This window comes from Dipodomys ordii, unplaced genomic scaffold (genome assembly GCF_000151885.1).
Source record: "Dipodomys ordii isolate 6190 unplaced genomic scaffold, Dord_2.0 Scaffold111, whole genome shotgun sequence".
NCBI classification, from domain to species: domain Eukaryota; kingdom Metazoa; phylum Chordata; class Mammalia; order Rodentia; family Heteromyidae; genus Dipodomys; species Dipodomys ordii.
Window position 1 is genome coordinate 6,219,027 of NW_012267327.1, and position 18,290 is coordinate 6,237,316.

The following is an 18,290-nucleotide window of genomic DNA, read 5'->3' on the forward strand; positions in this document are numbered from 1 at the left end:
GCTCAGCCAGCAGCAAGTAGACCAAGCCTGAACCCTGACTCAAACTCTAGTACCAACAATAACCACCACCACACCAACCATCAAATCAGTCCTCATGCTTGAAGGTGAACTTTGCCAGACTTGTAACCAGACACTTCCAAGAGGACACAACTAAGCTTAGTGACCAAATGGCATCCATCATGCAGGCTTTCTCCAAGGAGAGTTGCAACACTATGCAAGAGAAAGAGCAGCCCTGTGTTTCTTTAGCATTTTTCTTAGGTAACTCATTTGTGGCTGCCTGTTCTGGAATGCAAAGATTACATACCTGGATAGGAAGTTCTCCAGGGACTGTTTTTTGTCCTCCTTGCAAACAATACCCTCCTTCTTCTGCTTCTCCATATCTTTGATTCGAGACTGGAAAGTATCGATCAGATCAAACACAGACTTCATTGCTATTGGCACCTCATAGTATTGCTGTTTAAGAAAGAATAGAAAGCATGTAATATATAAATGTATTTCTTTTCCCTGTTCTGATGCTAGGGGATCCAAGAGAACTCAAGGAGGGTTTAAGAAGATGTATAGATCAGGTTTATACATGCTTAGTGCCGTCTGATTCAATACAGGTTGTTCTCCACCAAGGCCTGTTCTGTGGTCTGGGGATTGTTTTGCTGAGTGAATAGACCTAAGATTAGGTCATGTTTGCTGAAACAGGTTGGGATCCAACCTAAAGACAGTAAAGTACATCTCCCTGGATCCTAGTTATCTGGACTTACAAAATCAACCTGAGATGGATGGAAGGGCCTCCTATCCAGAATCAACATAAGCTAGAGAGCAGTCAGAATGTGACTTGGTGTTGGGACCCCACAATTCATGTTAGAGATCATGTAGCCTATCCTTCCAAATTAGAGTAGAGGTATTGTAGCTGGAGAAGGAATTAATGAAGCAATCTCTACCCGACTAGCAAGTTGATTCAGCTATTCTAATAACTAGGCTATCAAACAGCCTCTCGTTCCTTTAGGTGCTCATGAAAGCAAGTTAGACTGTCAGAATTCTAGAATAATTTAGACTCTTATATATATGAAGACTAACAGCAAATGCGTACATTTAGGGAAGTTGCTTTTCCACTTGCGGCCTGCATTTTTTTCTCTGAGAAACAAAAATAATACTAGCACTTATGTTGCATGTTTGAGATAATGATTAGAAAGGGTAGAGCAGCCTGTCTAGCATAAAGAAAGCACTTGAAAAGTTACCTTTTTGTTATTATTTTAGTGACTATGTAGCCTAGTTTTTCATGATTCAGAAACATTGTCCTTAAGCAGAAGAAGAAGGCTGGTATGAAATCCTAGTTTTATTTGTGATCTATTGGATAAATGCCCAGGAGTGGAATTGCTGGGTCACAAGACAGTTCCATACTGTTTTCCAAAGTGGTTGAATAAACTTACATTCCCACTCACAGTGTAATAGAGTTCCCTTTGGCCACATCTATACCAGCATTTATTATTGTTTGTTTTCTTGATACTGGCTATTTGAACTGGGGTGAGGTAGAATCTCAGAGTTGTTTTGCTTTGTATTTCCTTTATGGCCTGAGGTATTGTACATTTCTTCATGTGTCTATTGGTCATTCTAACTTCTGAGAAGTTTTCTTTTTAAGTCACTAGCCCATTTATTAGCCGAGTTGTTGTTTCTTTGAGGGTTTAGTTTTGGGGGTTTAATTTTGAGCTCTAAATATATTTTAGATATGAGACCCTTGTCTGATGGATAGCTGGAAAAAACATCTTTACCACTTTGTGGGATTTCTATTTAGCTTGTTAGCTATGTCCTTTGCCATGTAGAAAGTTTTAAGTTTGATACAGTCCCATTTATCCAGTCTTTCTTTGATTTGCTGTGATTCTGGATCTTTACTTAGAAAGTTTGACCTGTGCCTAGGAACCCTAGTGTTTCCCCTATAATATTTTCATTCTATCTGTATTTACATTGAGGTCTTTGATCCATTTGGAATTGATTCTGGTACAAAGTGATACATAAGGATCTAGTTTCAGTTTTCTGCATGTGGATAGCCAGTTTTTCCAGCATCATTTGTTGAAGAGGCTGTGTTTCTTCCAACCTATGTTTTTGGGCTCTCATTAAATATTAGGTGGCTATAAGTCTCTGGGTTCATTTCCAGGTCTTCTATTCTCATCCATTGATCCTCAGGCTTGTGACAACAAGCATTATTTACAATAGCCAAGATATAGAATCAGCCCAGATGACCCTCAATGGATGAATGGATCAAGAAAATGTGATTATATATATAATGGAATTCTACTCATCCATCAGAAATAATGGTATTGTACCATTCATAAAGAAATAGAAAGGCTTGGAAAAATTATATTAAGTAAGCTAGACCCAGAAAAAATAGGTTACATTGTTACCTTCATTTGTGGTAGCTAGAATGTGCCTATAAATCTACAAGTAAACAAGTAAATCTACAAGAAAACTAGGTAATAAGCAAGGGGTTACCAATAAATTGACTCAAGTGTAATAGACTCTATGGAGAGGGCAAACAGTGTAATTCTTCAAAAAGACTATGTCAAAGCCCAACAAAATAAGTACCAGGAAATGGATACTTACACAAGAATGTAAGGTGGGGCCAAGAAGAAAGGGGTAGAAGAATAAAGGGGAATTGAAGGAGAGAATGCAGGCAAGAATTCATTGTGTATTCCACAGAATTGAGAAATATAAGGGAAGGGGTGGGCACAGCTCAAGATGTGTTGCACATATACACTTCTTTGTTGAATGGCAAACAATTCAATACCTAACCTAAAATTAAGATAAGTAAGGGACCAGATGCCAGTGGCTCATGCCTGTAATCCTAGCTACTTAGGAGGCTGAAATCTGAGATCTAAGGTTTGAAGCCAGCCAGGGCAGAAAAGTCCCCATGAGACTCTTATTTCCAATTAACCACTCAAAAATTGGAAGTGGTGCTGTGACTTAAAGTAGTAGAGCCTTGAGCAAAAGAACTGAGGGATAGCACCTAGGCCCAGAGCTCAAGTCTCACAACTGACAAAAAAAAAAAAAAGTAAGAAAGGGAAGGGAGGAGTTGGGAGGGGTGGTAAGAATGTTGAGCAAGATGCACTAGATTCATAAACTGCTTTGTCAAATGGCAACTCCTTTGTGAACTACTTAGAGATAATAAAACATATTTTTTTAAAACAGAAATCCTACAGATTCTTCTATGTTGACTCAGAGGATAAAATTGCAGGTCCTCCCTAAGAAGTTCATGTTAAACATGGGCTGAAGACAGAAACCATGCTTACCCTTTTATCCACAGAGCTGAGAGCAGAGAGCACCACAGTTATTTAATAGATGTCTTAAGAATGGAGGAAAACTTAAACTGAGTCAAGTAGCTGTACTCTTAGAAATCAGTCCCCCTAATCTTTTCTGGAAAGAAAAATCCTTCATGAAAATTCATAGAAAAACTTCAAGTACTTGGGCCATTTGAAAACCTTTCCATTTAAGAAGTACTTTGCGCTTACTTTTACATCTGATGGACTTACTGATAGAAAGAATCATGGTTGCCATTCTAAGGAATTACACTGTATCACCCACATCAAAAACCTGTACCTTGACTCTCAGATCCACATCTGTCAGCACCATAAAGAAGTCATTGTATGTCATTCCGTACTCTTTCCTCAGTTCACTGATGAGATGCTGGTCTACCAAGTCTTCATCATCCACCACATGCATGGGTTTCTCATTATCTTAAGGCAAATGAAACGTAAGTAAGTGGCACACGTGTGGCAAGACGGAAATCAGTAACATAAAAATAAGAGGAGGCTCTGGGCCTTCATCCCAGTCTAATCAAACCAACCTTCATAACTTCTGTATATTAAACTCACATTGCATGTGAAGCAAGATTGTGGAATAGATTAAATATAGAAACAAACACATGTAGTTTGGAAAGCTACAGTGGCTTTCTAAAGATGATGAAGCCCCACCTTTGCCCAGCCTGTTCAGAGTGATACATTTACAAGGAGAAAATGATAAAGGAGGCTGAAATACTCCAGCAAAGGACCATCAACCTCTCTGGGAGTAAGTCTTCACTTAATTTGTCAGAGAGCAAGACACAGAAACGTTGTTGTTACATTTTATCACCATTACACATATTTCTGAGTCTGAAATCTATGTCTGTTGCTGTATTTTTTTGTATATAATTAATTCTGGAACACTCTGAACAGATCATAGCTACAGAGAAAAATGAAAAAATTTTTTAAACCTAGTGACAGATTCATAACCAATCTGTATCTGATTATAGATGTGTAAAACAACCTAATAAACAGCAGCCTATATTAGATTTGTGATCAAATAATATGCCAGAAGCTGGTGGCTCACGCCTGTAATCCTAGCTACCCAAAAAGCTGAGATCTGAGGATCATAATTCAAAACCCGACTGGGCAGGAAAGTCTGTGAGACTCTTATCTCCAATACACCACCAGAAAACCAGAAGTGGTGCTATGATCCAAAGTGGTAGAATGCTAGCCTTGAGCAAAAGAGCTTACAGACTATGCCCAGGCCTTGAGTTCAAGCCCTACAACTGACAAAAAAAATTACATGCTATTGAGTTTTGTATTTTCTACCTAGCTTCATTGTGGCACTTGGTAACTGAAACAGACCCAATCACATTATTGAAGTGGAAACTAAGGAACTGTGGGAGATGCTGTGTGGCCAATATCAGTAACTGAACCCTTCCCTGAGAGTTGTTCTCCTTAGGAAAAAGCTTTCCATTCCATTGATCATCCCTACTAGTGACAGCAATGGTTGATACAGTGGGAGGAAGGAGCAGATAATAAACACTGCTCTTATTGCCTCTAAGTGGAGAATTGAAGGCCAAACTGCATTACAGCTCAAACTCACCTAACCATGTCGCAACTCAATCCTTTCTCCAACTGTTTTATCTTTTACTTGGGTGGGGGTGGGGGCTTCTGGGGATTGAACTGAGCACCTTGTGTATTTCTAGGCAAGTATTCTACCAACCCCTTTTACTCAATCTTTCATACTTCCTTCCTTACAGATACTTATAGATTGCATCCTATTAACTTCCTACATGCCAAACTCAAGAGACTCTGTTTCTCAGACAGCCCATTTATCACAGACTGTGAGAAGATGAGTAATTTGCTCAAATCCTTATTGCTAAATAATAACAAAGTGTTTCAATAGTAACATGACTCATTCCCATCCAGCATACTCCCTACTCCACCAAAATACTTCATTCTTCAGCTTAGGAAGGATGGAGAACCAAGATTTAAGACAAACTTTGTTCCACTAGCATACTCTACTCCACCAAAATACTTCACTCTTCAGGTTAGGAAGGACAGAGAACCAAACTTTGTTCCACTAGCATATGGGCAAGAAACCCATTTTCCAGTCTAGTTTCCTTTTTCAATCAAAATATTTTCTGAAATAATTCAGTCAAACATTGGGAAGAAAATAATCTTACACTCCAGACTACCAAAATATCCATGTGTTTATGTTGAACAGGAAATGAACCAATGAAAACCAATAAAAGCTCTGATTGACACCGGATCCAACTAGGATGTGAACAGCTCTACAGCAGGACAGAATCTACTCAGAGCCAAATTCTGACGAAGCCAGATGTGAAGCCAGCTCCTGCCTCTGCATTCTGTATAAATCTAGGCTGGGAAGAAAAGAGGTTCTCATTAGTCTGGAAAAGCAACTTAGAGTAGATGCTTCCTAAGTTTTGTCAAGACCTTTTTTGCAAGTCTTTGAAGCCAAATTTCTTTAGGAAATGGCTTGTAAACTGTCCACATGTTCCTAACATGTTCCTAAACCTAAAATAATATTGGACCTAATATTATTGAGGAAAGGGAGGCTAGACTGGACTCTTGCATGGTGGCCTTAGCTACGGGATGAGATATTGTTGAGTTCCGCATCATTTAACAATCCAAACCTCAAAATGAATAGTCAAATTTCTTACATTTGTCCTTCCATGATTCACCACAGACAACAATGACACTTCAGAAAACTTAGCTTCAATTGTAAGATGTTAAACAGCTATGTGTCAGGCATGGTCAAAGCTTCCACCTCTGATGGCTTCTTTCCTGTGGTTTCTCCTCCCAATCCTCCCTCCACGTAAAACCAATCCATTCACCAAGATCTGGACCACTTCAGTTTCTCCCACTGAGTCAGAGGGTCCTTTCTCCTCCAACAGTTTGACATGGTACAAACCAGTGTCTGCCTTCATCACAATCACCAGAAACACTTGTTAAATTATAGTCCTTGGATCCAGAACATTTGAATTAGAATCACTGTCAGTGAAGCACAGAGATCTGCATTTTAACAAGTTTCCTAAATGATTATTAGACACAAGAAGGACAGAGAGCTATTTATTCTTAAGACTAAAGTAAAAAACATAGCCAGGTACAAGTGGCTCATGCCTGTAATCCTAACTACTCAGAAGGCTGAGATCTGAGGATCCCAATTCAAATCCACCCAAGCAGAAAGTCTCTGACATTCTTATCTCTAGTTAACTACCATAAAAGGTGATAGTGGCACTGTGGCTCAAATGGTAGAGCACTAGCCTTGAGCTGAAGAGCTCAGGATCAGTATCCAGGCCCAGAATTCAAGCCCCATGACCGACAAAAAAAAAATCCAGAAGTTTAATAAAACGTGAATTATAGAGATTAGGGGAACTAGCTATTTTTAAACATTGCTGATAAGATTACAAAATGACTCAATTTGTAATGGAGATATGGTAGTAGCCATCAAAACTAGATATATTTTCTGCTTGGTTCAATAATCTTACTTTCTATATTATGATAAAGTTTACCCAAATTTTCATTATTAGATATAATAACTCTGTATGCTGTATGTAGAATAAAAAAAGATATGGTAACAATTTAAGTGTGTGGGGGAAAACTGATTAAATAAACCATGGTAGAAGCTCACAGGGAGTTAATAAAGAATAGAGAGCTCTATCAGCTGTAAGGGAAGACCTTCCAAAATATTTTTTGAATGAAAAAGCAAGATACAGTACCATATACACAAACTGTTTTTTATATAAAAAAGTAGAATATAATAATTTGTGTGTATTTATATCCACACAAAGGGATGAATAAACAGGAAATCATAACATATAATGAAACATAGGCTCAGAAGCTTAAGATTTTCCTCTGTAAACCTTTTCATGTAGCTTTGACTTTAAAAATTCAGAAAATGTATCGTTTGTTTAAAATTTTAAATGAAAACAAAAAAAAGGAGTAGACTTATCACCTATCGGACAAAAGCTCCTCATCTTCTACAACATTCTTCAAACCCTTGTTTGGTATATTTAATGTTGGCATTTTCACCTCTTGATTGACAGGAATTGATCTTGACCCTGATACCCATGATGCCTAGGACAGTAAGAGAGGTGGGATAGGATGAATGAGCCAGGTGGGGGCAGGCTCTTCATCCTGTCTAGACTGACTGGTAATGATTGATAATGAGAGAATGCATACAGGGGTCATAACAGCCAGTGTTCGGACATCTGAGCATTCCCTCAGCCTCTCCACCCTGGCCAGCAGTGTCAAGAGAAGGCAGCTTGCTGGGCATTGTTAACATTAATAAAAGGAGTCAATGGAACTAAAGAGTAAAATTTTCAATACTGCCTTAGAAAGAAACCTGAATTTATGGATTTTTATGGATCCTACTATTAAAAGATTCTTCATTAAAAAAAATTATCTTCCAGAAGATCAAAGACAGAGACTATTTTAGGCTGGAATCTTTGTTACAACATTATTTATAAAAATTACTTTTAATACATCTTTGTATATTCCTTATTCATATTAGCAGGCAATAAATATTTAGTGTCTTCTTGTCATTGGATTTCACCTATATCAAGTTTCTACTTTATTTTATCAATTACTATCAAACTCTCCTTATTTCAAACAAGATAATAAAGAACTTCCTTTGCTCTGTAAAATGTTCTATTCCTTGCAACTTGGGGATCAAACACCAGTGTCAAATTCTTTGAAACTCTATACTTGCTCGATAGAACAACAGCAAAAAAACCCTACAAAACAAATGTTTTCCTGTATCTCAGCAACTGACTTCTTTAGATTCTTTAGTAAAGTACAATTAACCAGCAACATCTTTCTATGTGACAAAACTTTTTTATGTTCTGTCCCCTCAGCATATACAATGGTACCCTTAAATTAAAGTGATATTTTAAATGCTACTAATACTAACAGATTTCTTTATGTGTTAGGCCATTTTAAGCTTTCATACTTTCCTGTGGCAAACCCAGATGGTCATTATAAATGCCTTTGTGTTTTAGTCTAATGACTGGAACCTTCCTTTAAATTTCCTGGTGTTTGTAGGTACATCATCAATGGTCCAATTACACTTAGCAACATGAAGCAGTTAGTTGGTGCATCTAGCCTGTACTGCGGCTGGAGGTAAAGTATCTGTTTTCAAGGCCGAGTAAAAGTTCGGGAAAGTAGGGAGTGCTCAATTTATTTTTAAGGGAAAAAAAAATAAGGCTGTTGGGTAGATTTCCAGCTGAAAATTGGACAAGACTGGAGTTTGGTTCATTGAGACCAGGTCTCATGCCAATTCTTATTTTCCCATGGCTGACTCCTTAGTCTTGGCTGAAAGGACTTCAGCCTTTCCCATAAGGGTAACCTGGGACACAACACAAGGAGAAAAAGGCCTTCCAGGAAAGAGACAAGCAACAAAATAAATCCCCGCCCACTGCAAATCAGGTCCAGACTGCCGTTCAGTGAGGCAAATACACATTTTTCAATACCTGGGTTTCAGTAAGGCAGTAAAGAAAACCATCAGCCCCCATATTCAATCCAGATGTCTAGAAAACAGCTGAATTATTCTAAAAATTTGCCAAGGCAGCACCAGATGTCTATAATAGAAACATGTAGAGGTTAAGGTAGAAGGTGTTGCAACTTTTCCAAACTTCTCTGATGTAAGGAATAAGAATATTTTGTGGGAGAGTTAATGGGTAACACATTCAACACAGGGAACACCTGACCAGGAGGACTTTCATCACTAGCCAGCACCACTCTGTGGACTAGACTGAATGCTTTTCACACTGGACATCTGTAGTTTAATTAGCTTACTGGCTCATGCTACTATGTGATACTCCAGGAAACAAATGGTTGAATCCTTGTTAACCACTAAACATGGTGTTATACTATTATTCTCTTTATCATCAAGAGTAGTAATGCACTCTGATCTGGAAAAGCAGTTGTGAGGGCTCATGAGTCAGCATGCTATAATACACAGAAAGCAACTGCAATTTATTTTATAATTGTAAGTATTCTAATGACAACTAGAACGTATCAGTGATAGCTCACTGATGTCCAGATAACTGCCAGAGCAAATGATGATGATGATGATGACAAAGGCCACAAAAATAATGTCCATTATGAGGCAAGCATTAGTATACATTATCTTCTTTAATCTGTACCATAGACTGAAATAAGAGTGATTTCCTTTTAACCTGTAAGAGTTAACTTGCCTCTGATCACACAGGAAAAACGTTAACTCTGGATTTCAATGTTTGTTTCCAGGTCTACTTCTTTTATGCCATTTACTTGTACAATTACTGCTTATTGCTTTTTTTTTTTCCAGTCCTGGGGCTTTAACTCAGGGCCTGGGCACTATCACTGAGCTTCTTTTGCTTAAGGCTAGCGCTTTACCACTTGAGCCACAGCACTACTTCCAGCTTTTTCTGTTTATGTGGTACTGAGGAATCAAATCCAGGGCTTCATTCATGCTATAGGCAAGCACTGTACCACTAAGCCATATTTCCAGCCCATTTACTGCTTTTATGAAGTGCAATTTTTAATTGTTTTAATTCTTCCTTTCAAATGTACACTCAATTCAGGCATAATTGTCCACAGCTCAATCATTAATTCACAGTAATTTATGAGGGGACATTGGCAAGAGTGAGATTTACTTGTTCTTTGTGCTATCTCTGGGGACAGTGAGTTAATGAAAAAGAATGAATAACTGAACATTTATTCCTAAATCTTAGAGCTCTCCTGTACAATCTGTGTTTGGAATTAACAATACAATATATTATAATTAAAAATTTTGTTCAGGCTGGGCACCAGTGGCTCATGCCTATAATCCTAACTACTCAGGAGGCTGAGATCTGAGGATCACAGTTCAAAGCCAGCCTGGGAAGGAATGTCTTGTTTGAGCCACCTCTGTGGCTCAAGCTGTAGAGTACTAGCCTTGAGGTGAAGAGCTTAGGGACAGCACTCAGGCCTAGAGTTCAAGACCCATAACCACCACCACCACCACCACCAGAAAATTCCAGGAAATGGAAACATGTTTTGTTGATGTTGTATGTATGTATGAGTGTGTGTGTGTGTGTGTGTGTGTGTGAGATATGGTGGTAATAGTGTTGTTGTTGTTTGTTTCTGCTTTTGGGTTTTTTTTTAATCTTCTAGGGGAGACAAGGGGGATATGCAGAAAAGGAAAGAGGAAGGTTAAACAAATAGAAGCACAGTTCTCAATAGACACTATGGAAAATGAACCATACAACTTATGGGCAGAAACAGGAGGGGGAAATTGGGGAGAAAGTGAATGATGGGGTATCATTTCCAAAAAAGAAATGTACACATTACCTGACTTATGACATGGTAACCCTTCAATACAACAACCTAGTAATAATAAAATTATATTTTAAAAACAAAGTTTTAAGGATATAATACATATGAAAGAAACTGGTTGGAAGAGATGGGGAGAATAATGAAAGGGTTGACATTGATCAAGATGCTTGTACTCATAAACTGACTTATTGAATTAAAATCCCTTTGTACAGTTACTTAAGGATAGTTAAGAAAAATAAGAGAAGGAAAGGAAGAAAGAAAGAAAGAAAGAGAGAGAGAGAGAGGGAGAGGAGAGAGGAAGAGAAGAAGAGAGGAAGAGAGGAAGAAAGAGAGAGAAGGAGGACTGGAGGAAAAGGAAAGGGAAGGGAAGGGAATGGGAGGCAAAACAAGACAAGGATAGAAACTAGCTAGGTCAGACTGGCCTCTGAGCTAGTCTTTGCAGTTAGTCTTACAATCTTCCTGGGAAGCTGTTAAGAGTTAGACCTCAGCTGCCCAAGGCTGAGCTGTGAGCTCATGACCATCACATACATAATTAATACGGAAAATTATGAAAATCCTCAGCCGAATTCTTCTACTCTCTGAAAGAACTTGGGCATAGGTCAGTCCACATTGTTGGTGAGCTTTCATTTAGCTAAACAGCTCCTTTCAACTCCCCTTAAATTCCTTCTATGGGCTTGCCAAAGTCAAGTACTTCCAGGAGTCTGGCAGGTCCTCATGAGTAATGAGTCGACCCCAGCAGACAGAACCAAGCACCCAAGATCAAGAAGGGGTTGGATACTTCTCTGATTCTTCTTCATACTCTTCAGACTTTTTTCCCTCTACTTTACTGACTTTCAGACAAGAACAGAGTAAAAGTGCATGTATTTTTCTTTTCACTTTAAAGTACTGAAAACTTAAGACAGAATATCCTTGGAATGTCTATGTAAATCGGTCAGCCAACTCACCTGTATAACCAACCACAGCCAAAGAATCCTCTGACATCTCTGTGTGCCCTTAGGTCCCCCAAAGACCTCAATCCTAATGTCTGTCCCATCCTAGATATGAGGGAAACAATAATGTAATTTTTAAAAATTAAAGAGAACCTAGCTGGAAGTGGTCAATTTTCATGGTGCTGTTGTTGGCAGGACCGAAGATAGTGATCACGGAGATTTTCCTGGTGGCCATCTTGCAGAAGCTCTCCAGGTATTCATCGCGCTGTTGCACATACATGTTGTTCTCAGACTTGGGAGCAGTAATCAACTGGAGGTGGGTAAGGACAAGCAAACATTCGTTCAGTGTTAGATTCACACGGAGGCAAAACCCCAAGAGATGGTTTGGAAATAGAAGGCAATTCAACTAGACTATTCAGTTGAACAGTCATCAAAATAAAAGCTGAGTAGGCCACTTAGACAGGAATTTTGTTATTGTTGTTGTTGTTTTTAATTATTCAGGACAGCTTACTGTTTCTACTCAGTTTTCTTATTTTATCATGCTGTCTTAGGTTCCCCACTTGTGAATTCCACACAGGAATTCTTATTTTTGAAAAGACGTTGTGTTATATTAATGTCCTACGTGCTGTAATTCTTCTACAAATATCTGCCTTGCTTCATTTGGCTCTCCATTCTCCTAAATGGCTAATCAGACATTGGTTGATTTAGTGGTTATGGTTTTTCACATTCCACATAGTTGAGATAATTTCATAACCAGGCCTTGTTTGCTGTGGAACATTGTATGGTTTAGGATTTGTAGTAGACAGGGAGTTTCTATGATGACCTTTTGATCTGCATTTTATCACATAGCTATTATTCATTGTCAAACCCACACAGTAGGGTTTGATGTTGGAGTCTCCAGACAGGATGGTTTTAACTCTTTCATCCTTACTTTGTGACTTTTCACGTCTTCTGGGGAAAATGGGGAAAGGCAACGCAACTAAGAAATATAATTATAAGTAATCAGAGAAACACATGAAACACATTTCATTTTTTTGGTTAAAATGAAGATGTCTCTCTTTTTTTAAAGGTCTTCTTAAATTCTCTTAAAATATCTCACTTTTATTTTTCCTTTCTGAAATTGGACCTCAAAAGCTCCTCGACTCTCTTAATTACTTTTTTGAGCTTTTGCCAACTTGAAAGATTTTCCTGAACTGACACCAGAACTATGTTCTACACTCCCCAAATGGGAAGGCATGATGCTGTTCACCCTGGAGGTGGGAGGATATGGAATTTTTATTCTGATGATAAGCAGGCTCCGTTTATCTCTTTGACTTCCAAATAGCTCACAGGCCAGTGTTTACAATAACCACTGTCAATTTACCTTTGGCTCACTGAACTCAGAAGCAAGCTTTTATAATTTTTTTTCTATAAACGACTTCTCAAATTGTACCATGTTCACGTTTATCAGACACTTTTCTATTTACCCACCTAATCATTTAAACAATTTCTGAAGTTTGTACCTACTAATTTCACATTTTTCACCATGTTGCTAACTTTTTCCAAATATTTAAAGAAAAACGGTCAATTCATTTGGTCCCAACTCGATCTATTTATTTTTCTCTGACAGATTGGTTTATTGTGCCTCGCAGGCTTTATCTGCAAGGGATTCTCTAAGTCTAACAAAATGCTTCCCCTCAAGGAAATTCAAATGTAAATGTACTCAATAGTATTTTTTTTCACTACTGGGTATTGAATTCAGGTAGTTGTGAAAACAGGCAAGCACTAATGCACCTAGCCATTGATTGAATAGTTTTGGGGGTAGAACATTAGCAGATGTTTTCTGTATAGTTTTTTTTTAATTCTCTCTTTTTGGTTTATCAAATTGTTATTAATTTTAAACAAGACACTCTCAGTTCTTTTTTTTTGTTGTTGGTTGTGGGGCCTGAACGCTGTCTGGGCCTGCGTGCTGTCCCTTAGCTCTTTAGCTTAAGTCTAGCGCCTTACCACTTGAGCCACAGTGCCAATTCCAGCTTTTTTCTGCTTATGTGGTGTTGAGGAATCAAACCCAGGTCTCATGCATGCGAGGCAAGCACTCTACCACTAAGCCAACTTCCCATGCCCCTTTATTTTGTATTTTTATATCTGTTCAGACCTATGTAGTAGCTAGGAAGCTAGGTGGCTCACACCTGTGATCCTAGCTACTCAGGAGGCTGAGATCTGAGGATCACAGTTCAAAGCCAGCCCAGGCAGGAAAGTCCATGAGACTCCTATCTCCAATAAACCACCAGCAAACCAGAAGTGGCGCTGTGGCTCAAGTAGAGCACTAGCCTTGAACTGAAAGCTGAGGGACAGTGCCAAGGCCTAGAGTTCAAACCCTACAACTGACAAAAAATAAACCCCAAAACAAAGAAACAAAAAAAAGTAATTCCCAAGGAGAAAGAAATAATTTAAAAAATCCCAAATTTATTCATTTAGTTACACTTGATGTTTAAACATGATTTAAAATGACTGAAAAAAATATGGGGATGGTATTTGGGGATTGTTTTTAATTAGCTGTCTAGTTTTTGAGATGAGAGATTGAATCTTGAAGTTGTATTTTAACTTATTTTAGTTTTTTTTTCTTTCTGGCTCTATTTTTAAATTAACAAAAATGTGTGTTTAACTGATAACTTGAAACAGTGAAAACAAAGAAGTAAAAAGGATTCCCTGTTAATGATTTTAGATTCCTTAAATTTTGTTAAGGATAAACCCATACTTAAAAAGGAAAGGATTCCCAGGACAGCTTCCCCAATGACTGACAATTATTTGTCTCTGTGGCTTGGAATCCATACACAGGTTTCATTTCACTGGCTCATACTTTTCCATATACCTCATGCTGTCCACAGACAGACCATGATATGACCACATTCTGAGTTTTCAAAGCCTCCTCTAGTATTCTCCTTCCCCCAGAGTGTGTATAATTAAGATTTTCAGACCATACATAATTACAGATAAGCTCTTTCTCTCATGCAGGACAACTTCTCTCCCTAGCTGTGTGCACAGAAGTGTTAAGCTCTGGATACCCAGCAGGAATTTCAAATAAATAAAGACCTGATGCTTATTTTCACCTTCAGCCTTTGCCCAAGGATGCCTCAACCCAAGGGGTGACATTTCCTTTGCATGACTCATTTCCTGGCTTCAGCTTTCCAGGATCCCATCTCAGGCTTTCTCTTGCTAATGCTGCTCTTATTACTCCCTTAAACTTTTTTCACCAATCTAAATGATGAAATGCAAGGAATCTTGGCCAAGTGGCACAGAGAAAGAATGGTTGCAGTCAAAGTTGGCAGACTGACATTTTTTTCCTAGTTCAACCCATGGCTGGCTTACAATCTTTACTAATCTTAAGAATCTCAGCTTTGCCATTTTTACCACACAACTACTTCCGTACCTGTTTCATAGAGTTGTGAGAATTGAGCCATATATGTGTACAGACAGTACCCCAACACACGAATGCTTGCTGAGTAAATGGTTCACCCACTTTCCTCCCAACTCATATAACCTTCCCCACTACCTTAGCTCAAAGAGGGAAGCTTCTTTGAGCTATGTAGCTCTAAAGGTCTGTCTAGTTCATACAGAATTTATATATTTCCTTCATTTACTATTCTTTTTCTGTTAATGTCAAGTTCCTTGAGATATTGAAGCTTTAGACTCTGTTACTCTCCTGCAAATGGTGGAGGGTCATATTTCTCAATCTACAGACATCACTCCATCCCCAGGAAAGGAGAGGGTCTCAGGAGCATCAGGGTCTTTGGTTATCAATGTCTAGCTATAGCTAGTTGGAGAGACCTTGTCTCTAATATTTAATATTTTCTCAAGTATACACAGGAAAAAAAATAAAGGAAGCTGCTCATCTGACACCTTTTAGGAGCTCTTTCCCTTTGTATGTTGACAGCTCCATCACATTAATTGTTTTTAGTTGGGCAGCGTTTAAAGAGTGTTTAAAAAGGAAAATATTTCCAGGCTCTTCTTCCTAAAAAGCACCTCCTAAACTCGTCCTCCATACTGTCTGTCACATGCAGTTAAAATTGTGTTGTGATCTTATTCATGTTTCTGTTTCAAATGGTGTGTTGGCCCAATGAGCCTGTGAGGAGAAGAATGCCCGTTGTATAAGTAAAGTGAACAAGTAGGGAAGGGAAGATGCTACGAGTGGGATAAAGCTGCAGATTATTTCTAAATACTGAGTTAAGCTCAAAACACTAGATTTTTATGGGAAAAAGAAAGCATCAATGTATGTTTGGATTTGTGCATTGCAGTGTCTTGAGGTCCCTTAGCAGGTAGATTTCAGAGTATCAAATAATGGCTTGCCAGTTGGACTCCACAGAGTTCAAGGTTTCAGTAATAAACAACTGAACCTACACTGTCACTACAGTGAATGTCAAGCATCGGCAGGGTTAGGCTAACTGGGATTCAGTTCAATATTAACAGAGTTGAAGTAGAGAGATATAGCTAGGTAGAAATGGAAGAAATTATACATTTGAGCTTAGCACAAAATGTTGACATGACACTTGCTATATCCTACAACTTACTTTGGCAATTCAGTATCCAAAATGAATTTTAAAATTGATATTTACTAACTAAACTAAACAGCTCCTCAATTTCCCCTTCACTTTATGATATGTGCCACAGAAAGGTGACACCCCCTAGAAGACAGAATGGGAGTGTGGCTCAAGCTTGACCTTAGAAATCAAATGGATACAAGTCTAATGCTAGCTTTGTCATATGTTAACCATTCATCTTGGGTAGATTTCTCAGTCTCTCTAAGCTTTTGTTTTCTGTTCTGTCAAGCAGGGTTAATGAATCATTACTTATCAGATTGCAGTGAGAATTAAAACATACTGTCTGACAAAGTACCTTGCATATATGATATGATCTTCTTCAGTGACAGACTGAGGGGCAGGGGGCTGAAAGATTAAACTCTGTCTTGATAATAGTACATATGGTTTTATCTGCAATGTCCTTGATCTTTTCTAGAATGCAAATAGCCCAAGCACAAAGTCTACCATTGCTGCCAGGGTTAAATAATTGCTTAAGTAGCAATTAGATGATGTTTCCACATCTAAAGAATGGTATAAATAAATGCAAAGCAGCAAGTGTTTATGATGAGTTATACTCATGCATCAGGCAAATGAAAAGCTGGGGAGGTAAGCTAAAAACCCATTTCTTAGAGCGAGCTGCAGCACTGTTTCTTAGAATGCACACTTGGTCAAATTCAAGCCAGTTAGAGGTAAATGTTCTCAGCTACACTTGAACATCTCAACAGTGCTAAGCCTTAGTGAATATTAATTGAATCACTGAATTTCCTGAATAACATCAGCAGAGGTTGATGGGAAAACTGAGTGGAAAAAGGATTAATGGTATCAGTAATGTCTTTCATTTCCAAAACACACTGATCTCCTCTCTGTCTGGTGAAACATTTTTTCTCCATCTTTGTTTTTATAGCATGTTCATTTCATCTAGTCTTCTCTAATCTCTTCTTACTTCATACATCATTAGTTCTTCAGAAAACACATTTCTGATATAATCACCAGCTGGTCCCAGGCAGGACTGACAGACTGAAATGCCTCCTGTTGGTATTCTCTTTCTAATAACAAACCTGATTCTCTGGCTAATTCCAAAGAGCCAGCACTGCCAGGAGCAATTCCAGCTGGTTTCTGTTTTGCCTCACATGACATCAGCAAAAGCTGTCATCTGAGCTTCATTTGCTAGAAATTTATGACCAGGGATACTGTTAAAAGCAGAAAAGACCCAGCTGGGCTGGGTAAAGAAAAGGGAGAGAAAGCAAAAGCATGACCAAGATTAGGAATACAATATGAAAACCCTGTATGTTTGACTCACAAACTAAGGACAATGGAAGTATTTGCCAGAAGGGTGCACAATTACAATCCTAACATTTTACCCAGGATTATTTTGTCCGTGGTTAAACCTTGGCCCTGAAAACACTTTGCCTGCCTTGTTGGCTAAGTGGGTAGAGTTGGGTGATGTGTTATCGTGGGCTGGAAAATGTCCCAGGTACTCAGGAGGAGAGCAAGAGAGCACAATAGTAATGCTTTCTCACGCTCTTCGGGTCCTCTGTCAAACATCCATGTATCAGATAGATATCTACTCTGAAGTCAGCAACTCTTTTAATTCTAATTTCCATTTATGGACTGAAGTACCAAAATACTGGAATATGTAAGTAGCTATTAAACCTCTGAGATAGTTAATCATCTGGTAATTTGTACTAAGGATCTTTATAGCATAAAAGGATGGGAATGTAGCTTAATGGTAGACTGTTTGCCTAGCATAGTCAAGCATCTGGGCTCAATTCCCAGGACTACAAAAAATAGCAATGACATATTAAAAGTACATAACACCCTCCTCCACACACATATGCACAAAGTCCTTAGAATCAACTGAAGCTAAGACTTCATTCTAATCCTTATCGTCACTGTTGATGAAAACCAAGAAGAAAATCTGAGATGTTTTCTACCCAGAATAAACACCATAATGATCTCTACTCTGGTTAACATTTCAAAACTTGGCATTTAAATGTTTTGAAATGATAGATAAATGGGTACCACAGTCTCTATGCCCAAAACATTAGTTCAAATTTAGATCAGAATGCAAAAACTAAAAGACTCCCAAAGAAATTCCATGAGATGAGAGAACCTTCTCTTTTCAGGGTTAATGCAAGAGCACATTCAGCTTGTGAGTTCAGTAGGAGAGGTGCTAACTACTTCCCCCATTCCTGACTCACATTAACCAATGT

At 38.3% G+C, this 18,290-nt stretch overlaps 1 protein-coding gene across 1 annotated transcript in view; it reads right to left on the reverse strand.

Moving 5' to 3' along the window:
• Positions 1-18,290, reverse strand: part of Ccdc80 (coiled-coil domain containing 80) — a 34,858-nt gene that overhangs the window by 12,419 nt on the left and 4,149 nt on the right. Inside the window, exons 3-5 of the mRNA XM_013028592.1 lie at positions 11,675-11,831; positions 3,583-3,719; positions 305-453 (exon numbers count right to left, since the gene is read on the reverse strand). Of these exons, the coding sequence (XP_012884046.1) occupies positions 305-453; positions 3,583-3,719; positions 11,675-11,831 (443 nt within the window). The remainder of the gene's footprint in view (positions 1-304; positions 454-3,582; positions 3,720-11,674; positions 11,832-18,290) is intronic.